At 49.6% G+C, this 26,441-nt stretch overlaps 1 protein-coding gene and 1 long non-coding RNA gene across 3 annotated transcripts; both read left to right on the top strand.

Moving 5' to 3' along the window:
- The first annotated feature begins 26 nt into the window (after positions 1-26).
- LOC120909753 (gastrula zinc finger protein XlCGF57.1-like) lies at positions 27-10,173 on the top strand. Of its 2 annotated transcripts, none has more exons than XM_040321483.1 (2): positions 27-61; positions 6,636-10,173. In XM_040321483.1, exons 1-2 carry the CDS (start codon positions 28-30, stop codon positions 8,003-8,005), a joined length of 1,404 nt encoding a protein of 467 aa, XP_040177417.1. In that variant the 5' UTR covers position 27; the 3' UTR covers positions 8,006-10,173. The 2 variants fall into 2 exon arrangements, with proteins under 2 accessions (XP_040177417.1, XP_040177416.1); XM_040321482.1 differs by lacking the exon at positions 27-61 and adding an exon at positions 3,905-3,941.
- Positions 10,174-23,070: 12,897 nt separating this feature from the next.
- On the top strand, positions 23,071-26,405 carry LOC120909757. Its single transcript, XR_005741373.1, has 3 exons — positions 23,071-23,632; positions 25,747-25,880; positions 26,369-26,405. It is a non-coding gene; the product is annotated as an uncharacterized LOC120909757 (long non-coding RNA).
- The last annotated feature ends 36 nt before the right edge of the window (positions 26,406-26,441 follow it).

The raw sequence follows: 26,441 nt of genomic DNA, 5'->3' as shown, positions 1-26,441 counted from the left end.
GGACACAAGGATCTCTACAAGGACGTCATGATGGACAATCAGCCGCCCCTCACATCACCGGGTAAGAGGAGACTTTATTGTAAAGGAGAGAGCAGTACGGAGGCTCCACCTAGATCCCCCATCATCTGATAAACACATAGAAACAACGTATTCAGTCAGTTTGTGTGTTTCCTACAGATGGGTCCAGTAATGGGAACCCACCAGAGAGATGTCCCCGTCCTCTGTATTCCCGGGATTCCACACAGGAAGGTCACACCATCCCCCACCATCATCAGGTAGATGAGGAACAATCACTGATAGTATCATTAGGATCTGTACATTATCTGCATTGTTACCATTGATGTCATTTTTATTCTATATTCAGAGTGGAGACCTGAGAGATCCTAAAGTTGAGGTTAAAAAAGAGATTCAAGAGGAGGATGATGAGGATGGGGTGATGGAGGAAGAACACAAAGATCTGTACCAGGACACCATGGTGGAGTCATCCAGCTACAGGAACTCACCAGAGAGATGTCCCCGTCCTCTGTATTGCTGGGATTCCACACAGGAAGGTCACATCATCCCCCACCATCATCAGGTAGATGAGGAACAATTATTGGTAGGTATTATTTATATACAAATGTAGCGCCTGTGTACTTCCAAGTACCGGGGCTATCAAAAGTTAAGGGGTAATCAGAGTGTAATTGACTCTAATTGTAAGGCCTCGTACACACAACCAGCTTCCTCGGCAGAATCCATCAAGAAACTTGGTGGGAGAGCTTTTTTGCCGAGGAAACCGGTCGTGTGTACATTTTTTTAATCGAGAAAACTGTCGAGAAACTCGACGAGCAAAAAAGAGAGCAAGTTCTCCATTTCCTCGACGAGAAACTCGAGCGTGTGTATGCTAAGGAACCCGTGCTTGCTCATAATAAAGTATGAGACGGGAGTAAAAGTAGCATTTGTAATGGAGATAACACATTTTTAAAGCTGTAACAGACTGAAAAGTGAAAATAGTCTCTTCCCAAACTTTTACTTAACACGCAAACACATGAGATTAGCAAAAGCAGCCCCAAGAGTTGTGCAAGTGGATTCGAACTTCCCCTTCCGTTGTATTTGTTGTAGTCACCGCGTTTGAGAATGAGGAGATTTTGTCTTGACAGTGTGTGCGCAAAGCAAGCTTGTTGAGTTCCTCCACAAGCCTATCAAGGAACTCGACGAGGAAAAGGATTTGTTTCGCCCGATGAGTTCCTCGGTCGTGTGTACGAGGCCTAATTATTCGTTAGGGCCTCTGCTTCGTCTGTGCTGTGGGCTTATTCTGTTGTTCCCGGGGTGCTATACCACCCCGGGGCGACAGGTGGCGCTAGTGTAGACCAGGCTGCCTCTTGCCAGCAGCCAATCAGGAGGGAGTTTCCCTCGCGGGGCATGCTGGGAGAGGGTACTTCTGGAGCAGACGCCATTGGGGCGGGGTTCTTTTCCGGTGTGGCACCCACCTTCAGGGTGACCACACATCACGGCCCCCCCGGCGAGATGGCCTACCAGGCCAGGGTGTGCGTGCCACGCGGTGTTCCTGGACCATGTTGGCCCGGAACATTTGAAGCTGTGGCTGGGCCCCAGTGATCGACTGGATCCCAAGCGAGATAGCTGTTCGGTGGGGAGTCAGCCTGAGGAGAGCCAAGAGAGGCAGGCAATCCAATAGGGCCTCGAGAATCCATCAGGGATCAAGGTAACCGGACACTGAGAGGTTGGATGTCAGCCACCTATCAGTCGGTGACCCAATAGAGAACTACCTGAAGGAGATCCAGGCACACATATTACTATGGAGGATTTCTCCATGATCTAAGTTCTAGGGAGGGTCTGGGGCAGAGACTTGTTTCCCTCAAAGTTCCAAGTGATACTCTGGTTGCCAGGTCGGTGTGAGAGCCCTGTCCAGGTACACTATACCCACTCCGGCTGCCAGGTCGGTGTGAGAGGCCTGTCCAGGTACACTATACCCACTCCGGCTGCCAGGTCGGTGTGAGGGGCCTGTCCAGGTACACTATACCCACTCCGGCTGCCAGGTCGGTGTGAGAGGCCTGTCCAGGTACACTATACCCACTCCGGCTGCCAGGTCGGTGTGAGGGGCCTGTCCAGGTACACTATACCCACTCCGGCTGCCAGGTCGGTGTGAGAGGCCTGTCCAGGTACACTATACTCAGTCCGGCTGCCAGGTCGGTGTGAGAGGCCTGTTCAGGTACACTATACCCACTCCGGCTGCCAGGTCGGTGTGAGAGGCCTGTCCAGGTACACTATACCCACTCTGGCTGGAGTGGCGACGAAACCAAAGTGTCGTTAGAAGCAGGACTGTTTCCGTACTGTTAGGCCTGAATCTGCTATTCCTTCTCCTCACCCATCTTTACTATCTACCTCAAGTCTTATTGTTTACCGTGTTGGGTAATATAAAAGCACAAGAAAAAGACACCTGCTGTGTGGACATTCCATTTGCTTTGGCTCTCATCATCTACCCTAGACGGCGGGGTCACAGAGTTAACATGCCACCCAATCTATAACCAGCGGCTCCTTCGGGGTGAGCGCTACACAAACATGTTTGTTATAATGAATGTTTTATTCTATATTCAGAGTGGAAACCTCGGGGATTATAATATTGTTGTTAAAGAAGATGATGATGAGGAGGATGAAGTGATGGAGGAGTATATAGAAGGACACAAGGACGTCATGATAGAGAATCAGCCGCCTTTGAGGATTGAGAAGAAGGAATTTCCCCGGAATGAGAAGATATTGAGCCTCAACCTGGAGGTCCTCAGCCTGTTGACTGGAGAGGTGGGTGGAATGAAGGGGTTAATTATTGACTTACACCGGGATGTATTTTGTTCAGATTCCTAATAAAGTGACTTGTGCGTTTGCCCATGAGACAGGTTTTCTTTAACCCCCCCCCCCCCCCCCCGACCCCAGAATAGTCTGATCTCTCTTTCTGTCCAGCATTGGAAGCCATGATGTATTCTACACCACCTTCTCCTCCAACATGTCCTACTCCACCTCCACTCCCATTACACCTACCTTTGGCACCAGCACTGTGCTGTACATTCTATACAGGACACTGTGCTGTATGTTTCTATACTCTACACCAGTGATGGCGAACCTCGGCACGCCAGATGTTTTGGAACTACATTTCCCATGATGCTCAACTACACTGCAGCGTACACGAGCATCATGGGAAATGTAGTTTCAAAACATCTGGGGTGCCAAGGTTCTCCATCACTGCTCTACACGGTGCTGTACTTTGCATATTCCATACTGGTCCACAACATTTTCTACTCTACACTTCTCCACATGGTACACCATTCTCTACATTTCATGCTTCCCATTGCTCTACAGTCTGCCCTCTGATGTATACCTGACCTGTACCGTACCTGTGCTGATGTATACCTGACCTGTACCGTACCTGGCGTCCTCCTTGCCAGACAGCAGATTGCTTTCACTTTCATAGTCCTTCCTGTACTGGAACAGGCACAATTTTAGGGTGAGGGGGGATGGGGCATTAATATTTCTCCTTCTGTAACCCAGGACTGTGAAGTGGTGATGAAGAAATCTGAACATAACACAAGGAGTAGACATCAACAAACCTCTACAAGACAGTGGATAGGCCAGAACCTCATTACCATCCCCCCACGTCCATCCCTCATGCTTGAGATACAGAATGAGAAGAAGATCTTGGAACTGACCACCATGATGGTCCATCTTCTGACAGGAGAGGTGAGGAGGATTCTGGGAATTCTGGGACATTATCCAGTAACAGACAAGGGGTGTGTCTGGATGGTGACTGTATCATTGTGTGTGTCAGGTTCCTATAAGGTGTCAGGATGTCACTGTCTATTTCTCCATGGAGGAGTGGGAGTATTTAGAAGGACACAAGGATCTCTACAAGGACGTCATGATGGACAATCAGCTGCCCCTCACATCACCGGGTAAGAGGAGACTTTATTGTAAAGAAGAGAGCAGTACGGAGGCTCCACCTAGATCCCCCCCATCCAACAAATGAGGGGGAGATACTGTACACCATATGAAAGGTCCTCCTCCATTCCCCCAATATAACGTCATGTTCCCAACAAATGAGGAGGAGATACTGTACACCATATGAAAGGTCCTCCTCCATTCCCCCAATATAACGTCATGTTCCCAACAAATGAGGAGGAGATACTGTACACCATATGAAAGGTCCTCCTCCATTCCTCCAATATAATGTCATGTTCCCAACAAATGAGGAGGAGATACTGTACACCATATGAAAGGTCCATCCCCATTCCTCCAATATAATGTCATGTTCCCAACAAATGAGGAGGAGATACTGTACACCATATGAAAGGTCCTCCTCCATTCCTCCAATATAACGTCATGTTCCCAACAAATGAGGGGGAGATACTGTACACCATATGAAAGGTCCTCCTCCATTCCCCCAATATAACGTCATGTTCCCAACAAATGAGGAGGAAATACTGTACACCATATGAAAGGTCCTCCTCCATTCCTCCAATATAACGTCATGTTCCCAACAAATGAGGAGGAGATACTGTACACCATATGAAAGGTCCTCCTCCATTCCTCCAATATAACGTCATGTTCCCAACAAATGAGGAGATACTGTACACCATATGAAAGGTCCTCCCCCATTCCCCCAATATAACGTCATGTTCCCAACAAATGAGGAGGAGATACTGTACACCATATGAAAGGTCCTCCTCCATTCCCCCAATATAACGTCATGTTCCCAACAAATGAGGAGGAGATACTGTACACCATATGAAAGGTCCTCCTCCATTCCCCCAATATAACGTCATGTTCCTAACAAATGAGGAGGAGATACTGTACACCATATGAAAGGTCCTCCTCCATTCCTCCAATATAACGTCATGTTCACAACAAATGAGGGGGAGATACTGTACACCATATGAAAGGTCCTCCTCCATTCCCCCAATATAACGTCATGTTCCCAACAAATGAGGAGGAGATACTGTACACCATATGAAAGGTCCATCTCCATTCCTCCAATATAACGTCATGTTCCCAACAAATGAGGGGGAGATACTGTACACCATATGACAGGTCCTCCTCCATTCCTCCAATATAACGTCATGTTCCCAACAAATGAGGAGGAGATACTGTACACCATATGAAAGGTCCTCCTCCATTCCTCCAATATAACGTCATGTTCCCAACAAATGAGGGGGAGATACTGTACACCATATGAAAGGTCCTCCTCCATTCCCCCAATATAACGTCATGTTCCCAACAAATGAGGAGGAAATACTGTACACCATATGAAAGGTCCTCCTCCATTCCTCCAATATAACGTCATGTTCCCAACAAATGAGGAGGAGATACTGTACACCATATGAAAGGTCCTCCTCCATTCCTCCAATATAACGTCATGTTCCCAACAAATGAGGAGATACTGTACACCATATGAAAGGTCCTCCCCCATTCCCCCAATATAACGTCATGTTCCCAACAAATGAGGAGGAGATACTGTACATCATATGAAAGGTCCATCTCCATTCCCCCAATATAACGTCATGTTCCCAACAAATGAGGAGGAGATACTGTACATCATATGAAAGGTCCTCCTCCATTCCCCCAATATAACGTCATGTTCCCAACAAATGAGGAGATACTGTACACCATATGAAAGGTCCTCCTCCATTCCCCCAATATAACGTCATGTTCCCAACAAATGAGGAGGAGATACTGTACACCATATGAAAGGTCCTCCTCCATTCCCCCAATATAACGTCATGTTCCCAACAAATGAGGAGATACTGTACACCATATGAAAGGTCCTCCTCCATTCCCCCAATATAACGTCATGTTCCTAACAAATGAGGAGGAGATACTGTACACCATATGAAAGGTCCTCCTCCATTCCTCCAATATAACGTCATGTTCCCAACAAATGAGGGGGAGATACTGTACACCATATGAAAGGTCCTCCTCCATTCCCCCAATATAACGTCATGTTCCCAACAAATGAGGAGGAGATACTGTACACCATATGAAAGGTCCATCTCCATTCCTCCAATATAACGTCATGTTCCCAACAAATGAGGGGGAGATACTGTACACCATATGACAGGTCCTCCTCCATTCCTCCAATATAACGTCATGTTCCCAACAAATGAGGAGGAGATACTGTACACCATATGAAAGGTCCTCCTCCATTCCTCCAATATAACGTCATGTTCCCAACAAATGAGGAGGAGATACTGTACACCATATGAAAGGTCCTCCTCCATTCCCCCAATATAACGTCATGTTCCCAACAAATGAGGAGATACTGTACACCATATGAAAGGTCCTCCCCCATTCCCCCAATATAACGTCATGTTCCCAACAAATGAGGGGGAGATACTGTACACCATATGAAAGGTCCTCCTCCATTCCTCCAATATAACGTCATGTTCCCAACAAATGAGGAGGAGATACTGTACACCATATGAAAGGTCCTCCTCCATTCCCCCAATATAACGTCATGTTCCCAACAAATGAGGAGGAGATACTGTACACCATATGAAAGGTCCTCCTCCGTTCCTCAGATCTATGTTGCACCGTTGTGAACAAGTGAAATATATTTGTTGATGATATATAATAATATTTCTTTCTAACAGATGAATGTGATGTTGGGATTTCCTCAGAGGGGTCTCAGGCTTCCTCTGATTATGATGGAGAAGAATATGGATCCAAAACTAAATCTCAGGGAGGAAAGACTTATTCATGCCCGGAGTGCGGTCGAGGATTTAAAGTGAAACGTTATCTGCGAAGACACATGAAAGTTCACATCGGTGAGACTTTTCCCTGTAAAGAGTGCGGGAAATGTTTTACACGGAGTGATAGACTAAAGGAACACATGAGAAACCACACCGGGGAAAAGCTGTATACTTGTACAATGTGCGGGAAAAGTTTTTCTCGGAAATATAGACTCACCAGACACATGAAGACCCACACAGATGATGACTTGCATCCCTGTCCAGACTGCAGCCAGAGCTTCAGTAAGAAAAGTGGTCTTTGCAGCCATCAGAAAATTCACATGGTCAAGAAAATCCATTCATGTTCGGAGTGCGGGATTTCTTTTGATACTCTATGTGAGTTTACCATACACCAGAGAGGCCACGCCGGTAAGGAGATCTTCTCCTGCTCGGAGTGCGGGATGTTGTGTGTAAGTAAATCCCGTCTTATTATCCACCAGAGAAGTCACACCGGTGAAAGGCCCTATTTATGCTCCCAATGCCACAAAGGATTCGTAGTAAAGTCAGAACTTATCATCCACGAGAGAAGTCACACCGGTGAGCTGCCTTTTTCTTGCCCAGAGTGCGGGAAAGGTTTCACACGACACGGGAACCTCAGTAATCACATGAAAGTCCACACAGAGAAGAAGCCGTACCCCTGCACGGAGTGCGATAGATCCTTCAGCCGGAGAAATGAATTTGTTATGCACCTGAACAATCACACGGGGGATCACCCTTTTTCATGCTCAGTGTGCGAGAGAGGTTTTTCTCATAAAGGAAGACTTCACCAACACGAGAGAACTCACAAGGGCTTCACACAACGAGGGAACTTAACTAATGACTCGGAGGCCCAAACTCAAGAGAAGTTCTCCTGTCCAGAGTGTAAGAAATCCTTCACCGGGAGAAGTGAATTTGTTATGCACCTGAGCTCTCACACGGGGGATTATCCTTTTTCATGCTCAGTGTGCGGGAAAGGTTTCTCTCATAGAGGAGAACTTCGCCTACACGAGAAAATGCATGATGGTTTCACACAACAAGGAAACTCAACTAATGACGTGAAAGTCCCCGTTCGAAAGAAGCCTTTCTCCTGTCCAGAGTGCAAGAAATCCTTCAGCCGGAGACATGATCTTATTATGCACATGAGCGTTCACACGGGGGAATATCCTTATTCATGTTCAGTGTGCGGGAAAGGTTTCGCTCATAAAGGAAAACTTAACCTTCACAAGAGAACTCATAAGAGTAAACAACCTTAAACCTGTTCAGAGTGCGGAGAAACCTACCTGGAAAATTTCCTTCAACATCTTATTAATAACACAACGGGCGGGGGGAGGTAGGAGGGGTGGGGGCGACATGGCCAAGGTCTGATACCTAGCATACACATCGTGTTCCCCCAGCACCACCAATCCCACGACCCTTTTTTCATCCGATTACTAAACTATGGAACTATGGAGATCGGAGATCCTAGCCTAGAACCTGACCAAGTCTCGTTTTCAAAATGCCAAGATCTCGCTCCTCTCCAGGTAGAGGAGATCCTTCACAGAGTTTCAGAAGAATCTTTGAGATAATGGCATGAAATAAAGCTTCATATATACCAGCCAAATCCATATCCTGGAGGGAGAGACAACCAGATTCTTTGATGCCCCAGCACCACCAATCCCAAGACCCTTTCTTATCCGATTACTAAACTATGGAGATCCTAGCCTAGAACCTGCCCAAGTCTTGTTTTCAAAATGCCATGATCTCGCTCTTCCCCAATTACGCTCCAGAGATAGAGAAGCTACAGTAGATCCTCCAGGGAGATTAAGATGAATCTCCGGGATAAAGACGTCAAAAATGGCCTCATATATCCCAGCCGACTCCATATCCTGAAGGAAGAGACAACCAGATTTGTTGATGCCCCAGCTGCCGCATCCACCTCCTTGGACACCCACAAGCTCAAACAGGGGCTCCTCTGATCAGCTTATGTCATTATTGGAGACCACCTCAGTCTGGTCAGTCGAACTTTGTGTATTCTCTTATGAAAGCTCAGGGCATTTCACTGCTTTGTTTTTCACCATGAAAACTTACATGCCGACCAGCTACTGAAGCCAGCCTCGTCTTTCTGTCAACAACAAGTTACCTTGACTCCTCTTTCTGACCCAACCAACCTCCAAAGTAAATGGCAACTTGGCCTACCAGATATAATTGATGAGGACTGGACAGGAATCGGTGTCTGTCAAAGGGAAGATGATACGGTTCTAAATTCTTCATAGAGCAGACTACACTCCCCATAGGTTCAACAAATTGAACCCTGTCCTATCTTATACCTGATGGTGTTGCGGTCATAGTGATGGAGCCTTTTTTCATAGACCTGCCCTTATGTTTCTCTATTCTGGAAGGAAGCGGTGGACTTCGGGCTTTGGCCCACCTCACTCCAACACAGAAAATCTGCTTACTGGATCTAGTAGAAGACAGTTTCCCCTATTCTTGAAGGGCCACGTCCTAGGCTTACTGCTATTTTGTGCCCGGATGGCTATCACCATGACTTGGGGGGGGGGGGAAGGTTTTGGACACATTTGGTAAACTCTAACCTTCCTCTATATTAAGACATATATGAAAACGGGGGGTTGAGGGAAAAATATTCACCAATGTCTAGATAAAGTGGCTAGAGGAGCCAACGACGACTATGGATCCAGCCCATTAAAGCTGAATTCCAGGAACTCGGCTACTTTGTAAAAACTGCAGGAATGCCATGAGTTAGGTCTAATGAGGTACGTACCGCTTCGTATGACTTGTCTCTATCCACACCTGACAGCTTTACTGTGCTTATGGAGCTCCAACACACTGCTCACCTTGGTCTCCATTCCTTCAAGAGCAAAGTCGCTGGAACTGCTATGCCCTCCCCTCTTTCTGCCCAATCACAGAAGCCTTTGTATTATGTGAAAAAAAAGGCTTCTGTGAATGAGCCGGAGAAGGGTTTAGCTGCTCTTTTTCCTTATCGTCCACTCACAGCCAAAGTGTAATAAGCCTATCTCATATATTTACTACAGGTTCTTATATAGCGTCTTCAATTTACACAGTGCTTTACACATTCCCTTCAGTCCCTTCCCTTAATGAGCTTACAATCTAAGGTCCCTAACTCACATTCTAGGGCCAATTTTTGACTTGAGCCAACTAACCTCCCATCATATCTTTGGAGTGTGGGAGGAAACCCAAGCAACGTCCAGGCAGGTAGTGGTATGATTGGGATGCAAACCCATGCCCCTATTGCTGCTAGGCGGAAGTGCTAACCACTTAGCAACTGTGCTGCCCTTATAAGTAACAGATATAAGTCCCGGAGGTGACATGTACCGAACTGGAACTAACTCCGACTTCAATGATATTGAATGGGCTGAAAACAGACCCAACTCGGACCAAAGTAGTGCAGGAAACTTTTTCAAAGTCGGACTGACTTGTGTCGGACCAGTTAAGACGGTTCGCACAGGGAACCATTGATTTGTACACATCATGTGACAGGTGATTTCAAAGTTGGAGTGTATGTCGCACCAGTGTTAACTAGGCCTTAATGTTTTCCCCTTCTTATGCCCATTCACAGAAGCCTTTGTGAATGAGTTCACATAATACAAAGTACAAAGGCTTCTGTGAATGGGTAGCAGAAGGGAGATGTGGGCATAGCTGTTCTGTGTGCTTCTCTCCTCTCACAGCCAGAGTGTATCCCCTGGGAGTAAAATAAACCTGTTATTATATAAGTAACAGAGATAAGTCCCGGAGATGACATGCATCTAATTAGACCTAACTCATAGTGTGCCTGCACTTTTTCCTGGATTTCAACTTTATTACTCTCAACCAGAAACATAATAAGTCCTGAATCGGATTCCTTGTCTTCCTTGGGGGGAGGGGCACAAAATTGGGGAGATGCTCTTGATATCTTCAACATTTATTCTATGGATCACTAAGTTGTGTTTTGCATTGTTTTTCTTTGACTTGTATATTGTAAGTTGTCACGAGTGACCTCCCCTGCGTGGGTTGCGTCATTTGGAGTATGTAGTAACTCTGTTTCTCTTAAAATCCCAATAAAAAAATGATGTTTAAAAGAAAAAATGCTGCCTCGGGAAACAGAGTTCACCCCAGGGCCTCTCACCCCAGACTTTTGATTGGTGGACTAATAAAGGTTGTCTACACATAGCTGACCTTTGTGATCATAGAGGTATATTCGCATAACACGCCTTACTGGAGAAACATCAGAACATTCCATGATTACCGTATTTATCGGCGTATACCGCGCACTTTTTTGCCCTGAAAATCAGGGCAAAATCGTGGGTGCGCGGTATACGCCGATACCCGCTTTCCCGCGCCGAGTTTGAATACTGCGCCGACATATACCGAGCGCAGTATAGTCGGGCAGTCTCGGCTCCTTCCGCGCTCACATCCTGGACGTACAGGACTTCAGCGCGAGAGTTGCCGAGCCTGCCTGACAATACACAAGTGTACTGCACTCTGTATATGTCGGCGCAGTATTCAAACTCGGCGGGGAGGACGCAGCAGAAGGACCCCGTACCCGACGAAGAGGACACCCGAAGCCGCAGACGGACGCAGGACCCCACGAAGAGGACACCCGAAGCCGCAGAAGGACGCCCGACCCGACGAAGAGGACACCCAAATTGAGGCGTTTTTGGATCACAGTAAATCATTTCATTTTTTCCCCTCACACAAATCAGCCTGATGAAATCTCCGAAACAGGCGTTACTAGGTAGTGTGGTGAAGGAGGCACCGAGACATCAAAGGAGACTCATCACTTCTATATTTATGTCGGTAAAAATGATCATTTCCATGTCCTGAGGATCGGCGGTCATACCTTTTGGTCAGCTGAAGCACAAACTCTCCTGGATTCTGATAAATGAAAGGTCAATGGCTGTCCTACATGACAAAATGAAGCTGTTTAAAAAGGTGTTGGATCCATGGATCAACTATCTGACTACTGATCCTTGGACTTTGCCTGCTTAGATTGACTATTAGACAGTGAAGGTTAGAGCGAGGAGTTCCTTACCCCCTTTCCCCTTCTTCACCCCTTGCTTTCTAGGCCATCTGGCCCCTGTTGGGGATTTTCAGAACCGGACGGCTGAGGAACTCCCAACGGAGCTCCGGGAACACACAATGACACCACCCACACAAGATGAGGTCAAAAGTTTTCAGTTTATTCAAGAGAAATCCCGAGCTTACAGCCATGGCCAAAAGATTTGGGAATGACACAAATACTAATTTTGACAAAGTCTGCTGCCTCAGTTTTTGAGATGGGAAATTGCATATACTCCAGAATGTTATGAAGAGCGATCAGACGAATTGCAATTAATTGCAAAGTTCCTCTTTGCCATGAAAATTAACTTAATCCCATAACAAAAAATTCCACTGCATTTGTGAAGAAGGCTTCAGGGTGCCCAAGAAAGTCCAGCAAGCGCCAGGACCATCTCCTAAAGAGGATTCAGCTGCGGGATCGGAGTGCCACCAGTGCAGAGCTTGCTCAGGAATGGCAGCAGACGGGTGTGATCGGAAAGCTGCGGGATCGGAGTGCCACCAGTGCAGAGCTTGCTCAGGAATGGCAGCAGGCGGGTGTGATCGGAGAGCTGCGGGATCGGAGTGCCACCAGTGCAGAGCTTGCTCAGGAATGGCAGCAGGCAGGTGTGATCGGAGAGCTGCGGGATCGGAGTGCCACCAGTGCAGAGCTTGCTCAGGAATGGCAGCAGGCGGGTGTGATCAGAGAGCTGCGGGATCGGAGTGCCACCAGTGCAGAGCTTGCTCAGGAATGGCAGCAGGCAGATGTGATCGGAGAGCTGCGGGATCGGAGTGCCACCAGTGCAGAGCTTGCTCAGGAATGGCAGCAGGCAGATGTGATCGGAGAGCTGCGGGATCGAAGTGCCACCAGTGCAGAGCTTGCTCAGGAATGGCAGCAGGCGGGTGTGATCGGAGAGCTGCGGGATCGAAGTGCCACCAGTGCAGAGCTTGCTCAGGAATGGCAGCAGGCAGGTGTGATCGGAGAGCTGCGGGATCGGAGTGCCACCAGTGCAGAGCTTGCTCAGGAATGGCAGCAGGCGGGTGTGATCGGAGAGCTGCGGGATCGGAGTGCCACCAGTGCAGAGCTTGCTCAGGAATGGCAGCAGGCAGGTGTGATCGGAGAGCTGCGGGATCGGAGTGCCACCAGTGCAGAGCTTGCTCAGGAATGGCAGCAGGCAGGTGTGATCGGAGAGCTGCGGGATCGGAGTGCCACCAGTGCAGAGCTTGCTCAGGAATGGCAGCAGGCGGGTGTGATCGGAGAGCTGCGGGATCGGAGTGCCACCAGTGCAGAGGTTGCTCAGGAATGGCAGCAGGCGGGTGTGATCGGAGGAGAGCTGCGGGATCGGAGTGCCACCAGTGCAGAGCTTGCTCAGGAATGGCAGCACGCGGGTGTGATCGGAGAGCTGCGGGATCGGAGTGCCACCAGTGCAGAGCTTGCTCAGGAATGGCAGCAGGCGGGTGTGATCGGAGAGCTGCGGGATCGGAGTGCCACCAGTGCAGAGCTTGCTCAGGAATGGCAGCAGGCAGATGTGATCGGAGAGCTGCGGGATCGGAGTGCCACCAGTGCAGAGCTTGCTCAGGAATGGCAGCAGGCGGGTGTGATCGGAGAGCTGCGGGATCGGAGTGCCACCAGTGCAGAGCTTGCTCAGGAATGGCAGCAGGCAGATGTGATCGGAGGAGAGCTGCGGGATCGGAGTGCCACCAGTGCAGAGCTTGCTCAGGAATGGCAGCAGGCAGGTGTGATCGGAGAGCTGCGGGATCGGAGTGCCACCAGTGCAGAGCTTGCTCAGGAATGGCAGCAGGCAGGTGTGATCGGAGAGCTGCGGGATCGGAGTGCCACCAGTGCAGAGCTTGCTCAGGAATGGCAGCAGGCGGGTGTGATCGGAGAGCTGCGGGATCGGAGTGCCACCAGTGCAGAGCTTGCTCAGGAATGGCAGCAGGCGGGTGTGATCGGAGGAGAGCTGCGGGATCGGAGTGCCACCAGTGCAGAGCTTGCTCAGGAATGGCAGCACGCGGGTGTGATCGGAGAGCTGCGGGATCGGAGTGCCACCAGTGCAGAGCTTGCTCAGGAATGGCAGCAGGCGGGTGTGATCGGAGAGCTGCGGGATCGGAGTGCCACCAGTGCAGAGCTTGCTCAGGAATGGCAGCAGGCAGATGTGATCGGAGAGCTGCGGGATCGGAGTGCCACCAGTGCAGAGCTTGCTCAGGAATGGCAGCAGGCGGGTGTGATCGGAGAGCTGCGGGATCGGAGTGCCACCAGTGCAGAGCTTGCTCAGGAATGGCAGCAGGCAGATGTGATCGGAGGAGAGCTGCGGGATCGGAGTGCCACCAGTGCAGAGCTTGCTCAGGAATGGCAGCAGGCGGGTGTGATCGGAGAGCTGCGGGATCGGAGTGCCACCAGTGCAGAGCTTGCTCAGGAATGGCAGCAGGCGGGTGTGATCGGAGAGCTGCGGGATCGGAGTGCCACCAGTGCAGAGCTTGCTCAGGAATGGCAGCAGGCAGGTGTGATCGGAGAGCTGCGGGATCGGAGTGCCACCAGTGCAGAGCTTGCTCAGGAATGGCAGCAGGCAGGTGTGATCGGAGAGCTGCGGGATCGGAGTGCCACCAGTGCAGAGCTTGCTCAGGAATGGCAGCAGGCGGGTGTGATCGGAGAGCTGCAGGATCGGAGTGCCACCAGTGCAGAGCTTGCTCAGGAATGGCAGCAGGCGGGTGTGATCGGAGAGCTGCGGGATCGGAGTGCCACCAGTGCAGAGCTTGCTCAGGAATGGCAGCAGGCGGGTGTGATCGGAGAGCTGCGGGATCGGAGTGCCACCAGTGCAGAGCTTGCTCAGGAATGGCAGCATGCGGGTGTGATCGGAGAGCTGCGGGATCGGAGTGCCACCAGTGCAGAGCTTGCTCAGGAAGGGCAGCAGGCAGGTGTGATCGGAGAGCTGCGGGATCGGAGTGCCACCAGTGCAGAGCTTGCTCAGGAATGGCAGCAGGCAGATGTGATCGGAGAGCTGCGGGATCGGAGTGCCACCAGTGCAGAGCTTGCTCAGGAATGGCAGCAGGCAGGTGTGATCGGAGAGCTGCGGGATCGGAGTGCCACCAGTGCAGAGCTTGCTCAGGAATGGCAGCAGGCGGGTGTGATCAGAGAGCTGCGGGATCGGAGTGCCACCAGTGCAGAGCTTGCTCAGGAATGGCAGCAGGCAGATGTGATCGGAGAGCTGCGGGATCGGAGTGCCAACAGTGCAGAGCTTGCTCAGGAATGGCAGCAGGCGGGTGTGATCAGAGAGCTGCGGGATCGGAGTGCCACCAGTGCAGAGCTTGCTCAGGAATGGCAGCAGGCAGGTGTGATCAGAGAGCTGCGGGATCGGAGTGCCACCAGTGCAGAGCTTGCTCAGGAATGGCAGCAGGCAGATGTGATCGGAGAGCTGCGGGATCGGAGTGCCACCAGTGCAGAGCTTGCTCAGGAATGGCAGCAGGCGGGTGTGATCGGAGAGCTGCGGGATCGGAGTGCCACCAGTGCAGAGCTTGCTCAGGAATGGCAGCAGGCGGGTGTGATCGGAGAGCTGCGGGATCGGAGTGCCACCAGTGCAGAGCTTGCTCAGGAATGGCAGCAGGCAGGTGTGATCGGAAAGCTGCGGGATCGGAGTGCCACCAGTGCAGAGCTTGCTCAGGAATGGCAGCAGGCGGGTGTGATCGGAGAGCTGCGGGATCGGAGTGCCACCAGTGCAGAGCTTGCTCAGGAATGGCAGCAGGCAGGTGTGATCGGAGAGCTGCGGGATCGGAGTGCCACCAGTGCAGAGCTTGCTCAGGAATGGCAGCAGGCGGGTGTGATCGGAGAGCTGCGGGATCGGAGTGCCACCAGTGCAGAGCTTGCTCAGGAATGGCAGCAGGCGGGTGTGATCGGAAAGCTGCGGGATCGGAGTGCCACCAGTGCAGAGCTTGCTCAGGAATGGCAGCAGGCGGGTGTGATCGGAGAGCTGCGGGATCGGAGTGCCACCAGTGCAGAGCTTGCTCAGGAATGGCAGCAGGCGGGTGTGATCGGAGAGCTGCGGGATCGGAGTGCCACCAGTGCAGAGCTTGCTCAGGAATGGCAGCAGGCGGGTGTGATCGGAGAGCTGCGGGATCGGAGTGCCACCAGTGCAGAGCTTGCTCAGGAATGGCAGCAGGCGGGTGTGATCGGAAAGCTGCGGGATCGGAGTGCCACCAGTGCAGAGCTTGCTCAGGAATGGCAGCAGGCGGGTGTGATCGGAGAGCTGCGGGATCGGAGTGCCACCAGTGCAGAGCTTGCTCAGGAATGGCAGCAGGCGGGTGTGATCGGAAAGCTGCGGGATCGGAGTGCCACCAGTGCAGAGCTTGCTCAGGAAGGGCAGCAGGCAGGTGTGATCGGAGAGCTGCGGGATCGGAGTGCCACCAGTGCAGAGCTTGCTCAGGAATGGCAGCAGGCGGGTGTGATCGGAGAGCTGCGGGATCGGAGTGCCACCAGTGCAGAGCTTGCTCAGGAATGGCAGCACGCGGGTGTGATCGGAGAGCTGCGGGATCGGAGTGCCACCAGTGCAGAGCTTGCTCAGGAATGGCAGCAGGCGGGTGTGATCGGAGAGCTGCGGGATCGGAGTGCCACCAGTGCAGAGCTTGCTCAGGAATGGCAGCAGGCAGATGTGATCGGAGAGCTGCGGGATCGGAGTGCCACCAGTGCAGAGCTTGCTCAGGAATGGCAGCAGGCGGGTGTGATCGGAGAGCTGCGGGATCGGAGTGCCACCAGTGCAGAGCTTGCTCAGGAATGGCAGCAGGCGGGTGTGATCGGAGAGCTGCGGGATCGGAGTGCCACCAGTGCAGAGCTGGCTCAGGAATGGCAGCAGGCGGGTGTGATCGGAGTGCCACCAGTTCAGAGCTTGCTCAGGAGTGGCAGAAGGCGGGTGTGATCGGAGAGCTGCGGGATCGGAGTGCCACCAGTGCAGAGCTTGCTCAGGAATGGCAGCAGGCGGGTGTGATCAGAGAGCTGCGGGATCGGAGTGCCACCAGTGCAGAGCTTGCTCAGGAATGGCAGCAGGCGGGTGTGATCGGAGAGCTGCGGGATCGAAGTGCCACCAGTGCAGAGCTTGCTCAGGAATGGCAGCAGGCAGGTGTGATCGGAGAGCTGCGGGATCGGAGTGCCACCAGTGCAGAGCTTGCTCAGGAATGGCAGCAGGCGGGTGTGATCGGAGAGCTGCGGGATCGAAGTGCCACCAGTGCAGAGCTTGCTCAGGAATGGCAGCAGGCGGGTGTGATCGGAGAGCTGCGGGATCGGAGTGCCACCAGTGCAGAGCTTGCTCAGGAATGGCAGCAGGCGGGTGTGATCGGAGAGCTGCGGGATCGGAGTGCCACCAGTGCAGAGCTTGCTCAGGAATGGCAGCAGGCAGATGTGATCGGAGAGCTGCGGGATCGGAGTGCCACCAGTGCAGAGCTTGCTCAGGAATGGCAGCAGGCAGGTGTGATCGGAGTGCCACCAGTGCAGAGCTTGCTCAGGAATGGCAGCAGGCAGGTGTGATCGGAGAGCTGCGGGATCGGAGTGCCACCAGTGCAGAGCTTGCTCAGGAATGGCAGCAGGCGGGTGTGATCGGAGAGCTGCGGGATCGGAGTGCCACCAGTGCAGAGCTTGCTCAGGAATGGCAGCAGGCAGGTGTGATCGGAGAGCTGCGGGATCGGAGTGCCACCAGTGCAGAGCTTGCTCAGGAATGGCAGCAGGCAGGGGTGATCGGAGAGCTGCGGGATCGAAGTGCCACCAGTGCAGAGCTTGCTCAAGAATGGCAGCAGGCGGGTGTGATCGGAGAGCTGCGGGATCGGAGTGCCACCAGTGCAGAGCTTGCTCAGGAATGGCAGCAGGCGGGTGTGATCGGAGAGCTGCGGGATCGGAGTGCCACCAGTGCAGAGCTTGCTCAGGAATGGCAGCAGGCGGGTGTGATCGGAGAGCTGCGGGATCGGAGTGCCACCAGTGCAGAGCTTGCTCAGGAATGGCAGCAGGCGGGTGTGATCGGAGAGCTGCGGGATCGGAGTGCCACCAGTGCAGAGCTTGCTCAGGAATGGCAGCAGGCGGGTGTGATCGGAGAGCTGCGGGATCGGAGTGCCAACAGTGCAGAGCTTGCTCAGGAATGGCAGCAGGCGGGTGTGAGCGCGTCGGCATGCACAGTGAGGCGAAGAATTTTGGAAGATGGCCTGGTGTCAAGAAGGGCAGCAAAGAAGCCACTTCTCTCCAAAAAAAAACATCCGGGACAGATTGATCTTCTGCAGAAAATATGGTGAATGGACTGCTGAGGACTGGGGGGGGCAAAGTCATATTCTCCGATGAAGCCTCTTTCCGATTGTTTGGGGCATCAGGAAAAAGGCTTGTCCGGAGAAGAAAAGGTGACGCTACCATCAGTCCTGTGTCATGCCAACAGTAAAGCATCCTGAGACCATTCATGTGTGGGGGGGCTTCTCATCCAAGGGAATGGGGGGCTCACTCACAATTTTCCATGAATAAAGAATGGAACCAAAACACCATCCAACAGCAACTTCTTCCAACAACAGATGGGGGTAAAGAACAATACATTTTCCAGCACGATGGAGCGCCGTGCCATAAGGCAAAAGTGATAACTAAGTGGCTCGGGGACCAAAACGTTGACATTTCGGGTCCATGGCCTGGAAAATCCCCAGACCTTAATCCCATTGAGAACTTGTGGTCAATCCTCAAGAGGCACCCGGGGGGACACGGCAGTAGTGGTGGGAACGATCATCAACTCACGACTCGACTACGCAAATTCCCTCTATTTAGGACTACCGAAATACCAGATTTCACGTCTACAAGTCGTCCAGAACACGGCAGCCAGACTGGTAACAGGTAAAAAGCCGTGGGAATCAGTCTCCCCGGCCTTGAGGTCCCTCCACTGGCTGCCCGTACAGGACCGGGTGACATTCAAGACACTCTGCCTCACCCACAAATGTATACAGGGGAACGCTCCCCAATACTTAAGCGAGAAAATAAAACCCTACGTCACCAAGCGCGTTCTCCGGTCAACCGACCAAAACCTTCTCAAAATTCCTAAATCCCGCTACAAATCGAAGGGAGAACGTAGATTTTCGGTCCAAGGACCACGGCTATGGAATGCTCTACCCACTACCATCCGCTTGGAGGAAAACCATCAGGCCTTTAGGAAAAAACTAAAGACCCACCTCTTCTGAAGGATCGGAATGACTCTGGACGGGAAGCGCCTTGAGGCGATTTAGTTCGCATTTGTTGCGCTATACAAGTTACTCACAAACAAAAACCCACTAATTCTGACAAACTCCAAGAAGTGATTATGAAAGAATGGGTCGCTATCAGTCAGGCCCCATACACACGTCCGAGGAACTCGACGTGCCAAACACATCGAGTTTCTCGTCGAGTTCTGTGTTGAAGCCGCCGAGGATCTCGGCGGGCCAACTTTCCTCATTGAACAACAAGGAAATAGAGAACATGTTCTCTATTTGGCCCGACGAGTTCCTCGTCGGCTTCCTCGGTGAAAAGTGTACACACGACCGAGTTTCTCGGCAGAATCCAGCTCCGATCGAGTTTCTGGCTGAATTCTGCCGAGAAACTCGGTCGTGTGTACGGGGCCTCAGGAATTGGCCCAGAAGTTGACTGAGAGCATGCCCAGTCCAATTGCAGAGGTCCTGAAAAAGAAGGGCCAACACTGCAAATACTGACTCTTTGCATCAATGTCATGTAATTGTCGATAAAAGCCTTTGAAACGTATGAAGTGCGTGGAATTATATTTCACTACATCACAGAAACAACTGAAACAAAGATCTAAAAGCAGTTTAGCAGCAAACTTTGTGAAAACTAATATTTGTGTCAGTCTCAAAACTTTTGGCCACAACTGTATGTACAGTATAACCCTTTCATGCCTATGTATGACATTTGGTGTTTACAAGTTAAAATCCATATTTTTGGCTAGAAAATTACTTAGAACCCCCAAACATTATATATATATTTTTAGCAGAGAATCTAGAGAATAAAATGGCGATTGTTGCAATATTTTATGTCATACGGTATTTGTGCGGCGGTGTTTTAAACACAACTTTTTGGGAAAAATTTACTTTCATGAATTTTAAAAAAATGAAAAAGTAAAATTAGCCCAATTTTTTTGCATAATGTGAAAGATGATGTTATGCCGAGTAAATAGATACCAAGCATGACACGCTTTATAATTGCACGCACTCGTGGAATGGCGACAAACTACGGTAACTAAAAATCTCCATAGGCGACGCTTTAAACTTTTTTTACGGTTACCAGGTTAGAGTTACAGAGTAGGCCTAGTGCTATAATTATTGCTCTCGCTCTTACGATCGCGGCGATACCTCACATGTGTTATTTGAACACCGTTTTCATATGCGGGCGCGACTTCCGTATGCGCTTTCTTTGCTGCGCAAGCTGTTTTCTTATTTATTTATTTATTTTTTCTAATATTACATTTTTTTTTTTTTTTTTTACATTTTGATCACTTTTATTGCTGTCACAAGGAATGTAAACATCCCATGTGACAGTAATAGGTGGTGACAGGTACTCTTTATGGAGGGATCGGGGGTCTAAAAGACCTCCGAGCCCTCTTTTGCACTTCAAAGTATTCAGATCGCCGAAAACGGCGATTCTGAATACTGTGTACTTTTTTAAATCCGGCGCCATTGGCATCTGAGAAACCCGGAAGTGACGTCATGACGCCGCTTCCGTGGTTTCAATGCGGACACTGAATCAAAGCCATTTACGGCTTTGTTTCAGAGCGCGCCGAGACGCTGGAGGCGCCGGATCGTGGATCGGATCTCCCGGTGGGACGGGAGGCCCGGTCAGAGCAGCGAGAGGCGGCGGGAGGGGGGGGATGTCCCCTCCCGCTCCTCCGGCATAACAACCGAGCGGCTTTTAGCCGCATCGGTTGTTATGTTTGGAAAGCCGATCGCCCGCTCTAAACAACGGTACCGGGATGATGCCTGCGGCTGCAGGCATCATCCCGGTATAACCCCTGAAAGCCGAGGACGCATATATGCGTTCCGTTGGCGTGAAAGGGATAAACAATAGTACGTAGATCGTTTGAAACTGGTCTGAACAAGAGTTAAACTCATACGATACATTCCAGCAGTGTCTACAGGTCAAGATGTTCTCGAAGGGAACTATTTCTGCTGATCACGCTCGTACATGCAAACACAATCTCCTCACTAGAGAAATACATACAGCATACAAACCTCATTAACCCTTCAGCCCCTTTTCTCCATTTGTAACTATACTCCTTCCTATTGTTAACTAAAGTGAATAGGCTAGTATTGGTGGCTTACATGATGCGATCACGCCCCTCCCGTGACGGAGGTTGATCGTCATTGAAAGTTTGACAAGAAAACTCAGGGATTGATCTAGAGAACACATTCTCTCGTACAATTATATAAAGTACAGGTGACCTGTTTTGGTGTAGCATCTTGGGGGCTGATTGCCTTCGGCCTGGGAGCGGGCCGCAAATTGTTACAAGAATATGGAAACGTACCTCTGATACTTGAATGAGATCAATGGTATTGAATGTAGAACTTCTTAAAGCGGTTGTAAACCCATTCCTACAACTTTTCTTTAGATGGACAATTGCAGGTTTTATAATTAGTTGCTCTAGACCAGTGGTTCTCAACCTGGGGGTCGGGACCCCCTCGGAGGTCAAATGATGATTTGCCAGGGGTCACGAATCCTGGGCTGTTCTTGAAGCCCGCACCACTCTCCCAGCCTTTCTGCCGCTGCCCAGCATGGCTGTGCCTGGAGCCTGCGGCTGCCCACTCAGGTTATGGCATGGCTGGGGATACATGGAGAGGGAGGAACAAAGAAAAAAGGCAGAGAAAGACCAAGAAAAAGGCTAAAGAGAGGGATAGGGAAGAGAAAAAATAGAATAGAGAGAGGGAAAAGGGAAAGAAAGGGTGGTACAAAGAGAGAGTGGTCACATTTTAGGTTACATCCTAAAATGTACCATAAGGGGTTTTAATACTGTACGAATGGAAGGCACTCGGGGAGCTCTAAAAGTCCGTGGGTTAGGGGCACAAATTGCCCGCGCGTGCGCCGTATGTCCTAATTTCCCGGCAAGCCGAGACCCTTCCGGAAAAATGCAGGGCCTATGCCGAGGCTGCGTCATTTCCTAATGTCGACGTCACCCCCGACATCCTGCGATACTTCATAATTCTTTCTAAAGGATAGTCTCTGATTCGTTAGACTTTGTTTCCGTAGTAACCGGAAACAAAGAAAAGGCTTGGATACTGCTCTTACTGCACATGCGCAGGATTATGAAGAGGAAAATCTACTGACAGACGCGGAAGACCACAGTTGATATGGCGCGGGCTGTTATAGAGCAGATGCGGTTCGAATATAAAGATTTTTTACAGTAAGAACGATTTTTGGGCATACTCTTAGTGCCCATTTTATTTTAACCACTTGCCGCTCGCCAATGACAAATTGACGGTGGCAAAGTGGTTTCAATAACCCGAGTGGACGTCATATGATGTCCTCAGGATATTGAGCCGCTGCGCGCCCCCTGGGGCGCGCATCTCGCCGATCGTTGTTGCAGGGTGTCAGTCTGACAACCCGCGACACCAATCTAGGTAAAGAGTCTCATGGAGACTCTTTACCACGTGATCAACCGTGTCCAATCACGGCTGATCACGATGTAAACAGGAAAAGCCGGTAATCGGACGCGAGTAGAGGAGAGCCGATCGGCTGTCCTGTGACAGGGGGGTTTGTGCTGATTGATTATCAGCACATCCCCCCAGAGGATGCCCACTGGACCACCAGGGATGCCCAATGGACCACTAGGGATGCCCACTGGACCACCAGGGATGACAATGACACAAAAAATGGATGCCAATCAGTGCCCGCAATGGATGCCAATCAGTGCCCACAATGGGCATCACTGATTGGCAGGCATTGTTTGGCACTGATTGGCATCCATTAGTACAACACATACGATAGTGCCACCTATCAATGCCCATCCGTGCCACCTATCAGTGCCCATCCATGCCGCCTATCAGTACCCATCCATGCCGCCTATCAGTGCCCATCCATGCTGCCTATCCGTGCCCATCCATGCCGCCTATCCGTGCCCATCTGTGCCATCTATTTGTGGGTACAAAATGATAAAAATGTAGTTTGGGTACAGTGTAGCATGACCGCGCAATTGTCATTCAAAGTGCAACAGCGCTGAAAGCCAAAAATTGGTCTGGGCGGGATGGGGAGGGTGTATAAGTGCCAACCCGGTATGGAAGGGGTAAAAAAAATATTTAAATTCTAATGTTGGTAAATCGTTTATCTTTTGGAGAGTTTACTACCGCTTGAAGTCTAACCAGACTATTGGTATACTTCTCTTGCTTCTAGCATTAACGATGCCTGGGTAGTCTCCTCAATAGGTCATGTTCGTTATATCCCTTGTGTTTTCCCTGTACATATGTTTTCTACAATTACCTGTCAATTCTACTGTCATTGCTATTTGTGACCTGTTTATTTTTCACTTATTTTGTCAAATTTCAATAAAAAAAACGATTGAAAGAAAAAATGCTTTGGAATGAACTCAAGGGAATATAGGAAGAAAAGGATCCAGACACTAAAGGGGTTAACTGAAATGTGATCCGGATTGATAAGATGTAGAACAAGGCCTGTCGAGGACTGCACTCCCTATCATCTCCCCAAGGTGGTGATATCACTTATATTGAGAGGAACACGCACTGGAAGTCTCAATGCTCCCTTCTGACAGGAAGTGATGTCAGGTATAAATAGGAATTTCCGGGTGAGAGGCGAGTCTTGAGGAAGTAGTGAGGCGACGTTGCTGGGACAGACGAGGAGGTAATAGGATATTAAAGAGGTAATAATAATATGCGAATATAATAATTTTACACTACATACATCAAAATATATGTATCCATTGCAAAAGAACATATCAATATTTATTACATGATCAATTAACCACTTCCCGACCGCCGCATGTACATATACGTCGGCAGAATGGCACGTACAGGCACATTGGCGTACCTGTACGTCCCTGCCTAGACGTGGGTCCGATCGGGACCCCTCCGCTACATGCGGCGGTCGTATTCCCGCGGGGAGCGATCCGGGACGACTATTCGTTTATAGCCGCTCCGTCGCGATCGCTCCCCGGAGCTGAAGAACGGGGAGAGCCGTATGTAAACACGGCTTCCCCGTGCTTCACTGTGGCGGCTGCATCGATCGAGTGATCCCTTTTATAGGGAGACTCGATCGATGACGTCAGTCCTACAGACACACCCCCCTACAGTTGTAAACACACACTAGGTGAACACTAAATGTTACAGCGCCCCCCTGTGGTTAACTCCCAAACTGCAACTGTCATTTTCACAATAAACAATGCAATTTAAATGCATTTTTTGCTGTGAAAATGACAATGGTCCCAAAAATTTGTCAAAATTGTCCGAAGTGTCCGCCATAATGTCGCGGTCACGAAAAAAAACCGCTGATCGCCGCCATTAGTAGTAAAAAAAAAAAAATAATTAAAACTATCCCCTATTTTGTAAACGCTATAAATTTTGCGCAAACCAATCGATAAACGCTTAATGCGATTTTTTTTTTACCAAAAATAGGTAGAAGAATACGTATCGCCCTAAACTGATGGAAAAAAAATGTTATATATGTTTTTGGGGGATATTTATTATAGCAAAAAGTAAAAAATATTGCATTTTTTTCAAAATTGTCGCTCTATTTTTGTTTATAGCGCAAAAAATAAAAACCGCAGAGGTGATCAAATACCACCAAAAGAAAGCTCTATTTGTGGGAAAAAAGGACGCCAATTTTGTTTGGGAGCCACGTCGCACGACCGCGCAATTGTCTGTTAAAGCGACGCAGTGCCGAATTGTAAAAACCCCTTGGGTCATTTAGCAGCATATTGGTCTGGTCCTTAAGTGGTTAATAGAATTCTCTCCAATTTTAGATCCCCTCAATATATAGCCTACGTCCTCGGTCTGGGTTTACAATTCTGATATGTCTCTACCAAAACGAGAACCCAATTTACTGACCATCAGGAAAATAGAAATGATATAAAGAAGTCGTCTAGTCTGAGTTTGCCCAACGATGGTTGCGTAAGGACATGGAAGAGACCACCTAGGGTTGCCACCTCATCCCTTTAAACGCGAACACATATGAACTACACAGGTTCTGAGGCAAATTTAATGCAGATAAGGCATTGAGTGAGTTTAATTGCCACCTTAATGAGCCACAGAACCTGTGTAATTAATATGTGTTCGGGTTTAAAGGGATGAGGTGGCAACCCTAAGACCACCACGTGACATCACTACGTCACCCATCACTGAATCAAGTAGGACATGTCAACTGACACGCTTACCTTTCAAGCTGTGTTGAGAGTTCCCGGTCATCCAGATTGTATGAGTCTTGGATTGTTGTCTGGGTGGGATGGGGTAGCTGAGATCCGTTTTGGTTGAGGTTGGAGGTGGACAGGACTTCATAGGGGTCCCCCAATAGTCTGTCCTTGGACGGGTCCCATTCTCTATCCACACCTCCTCTCGGGAACAGTTGATTGTCCATGGCTTCTAATACCACCTCTATGCTGATGGCACCCAACTCCATCTCTATACTTTTCAGCTTACCCTTCAAATTCCTCTCCCATTACTAACTTACTTCCCTGGTGCCTTCATGAATATGCTGCCATGAAGGCACCAGGGAAGTTGGTATTGTATTAAAATGTTTTTCAATGTGTTCAAATAAATGTTTAATTTTATAATTGATTGAGAACTTGGCTGGTAGTAATAATCCTTTCCCCAAATGGAGATAATGTAACGTTGAATAGGAGAGTCTTGGGATGGAGGACCTCTTAATGATAACACTATTGGTTTTCTGAGTGATAATCAGAACTTGGGCTGCGCTCAGCACTTCGGGGGCTTTTTCTTCCATCTGAAATGCTGAGATTTTAAATTGATATCAAATTTTCAGTTTATGACCTTCGAAGAGGAGCGTCCTGTACAGATGTCATGACCACCTCATTGATGATGGACAATGACTGGAGTCATAGTATGGAGAACATAATGAACCTCACCCTGGAGATCATCTACCAGCTGACCGGAGAGGTGAGGAGGATTCTGGGAGGTCACATGATATCACTATTATCTCTATTAATAATACACAGACCTGACCGGAGAGGTGAGGAGGATTCTGGGAGGTCACATGACATCACTCTTATCTCTATTAATAAAACACAGACCTGACCGGAGAGGTGAGGAGGATTCTGGGAGGTCACATGACATCACTCTTATCTCTATTAATAATACACAGACCTGACCGGAGAGGTGAGGAGGATTCTGGGAGGTCACATGATATCACTATTATCTCTATTAATAAAACACAGACCTGACCGGAGAGGTGAGGAGGATTCTGGGGGGTCACATGACATCACTCTTATCTCTATTAATAAAACAGACCTGACCGGAGAGGTGAGGAGGATTCTGGGAGGTCACATGACATCACTCTTATCTCTATTAATAATACAGACCTGACTGGAGAGGTGAGGAGGATTCTGGGATTCTAACATGATATTCCTATTGGTTCCCCAATACAGAGATTTCCTCTTGTGAAGTCAGGAGATCACATGACCATCACAGTGCCTCCATGTGACTCCCTAAAACCCGAGA

This window comes from Rana temporaria, chromosome 8 (assembly GCF_905171775.1).
Source record: "Rana temporaria chromosome 8, aRanTem1.1, whole genome shotgun sequence".
Classification (NCBI taxonomy): Eukaryota; Metazoa; Chordata; class Amphibia; order Anura; family Ranidae; genus Rana; species Rana temporaria.
This window is presented reverse-complemented; position numbering and strand designations above follow the sequence as displayed.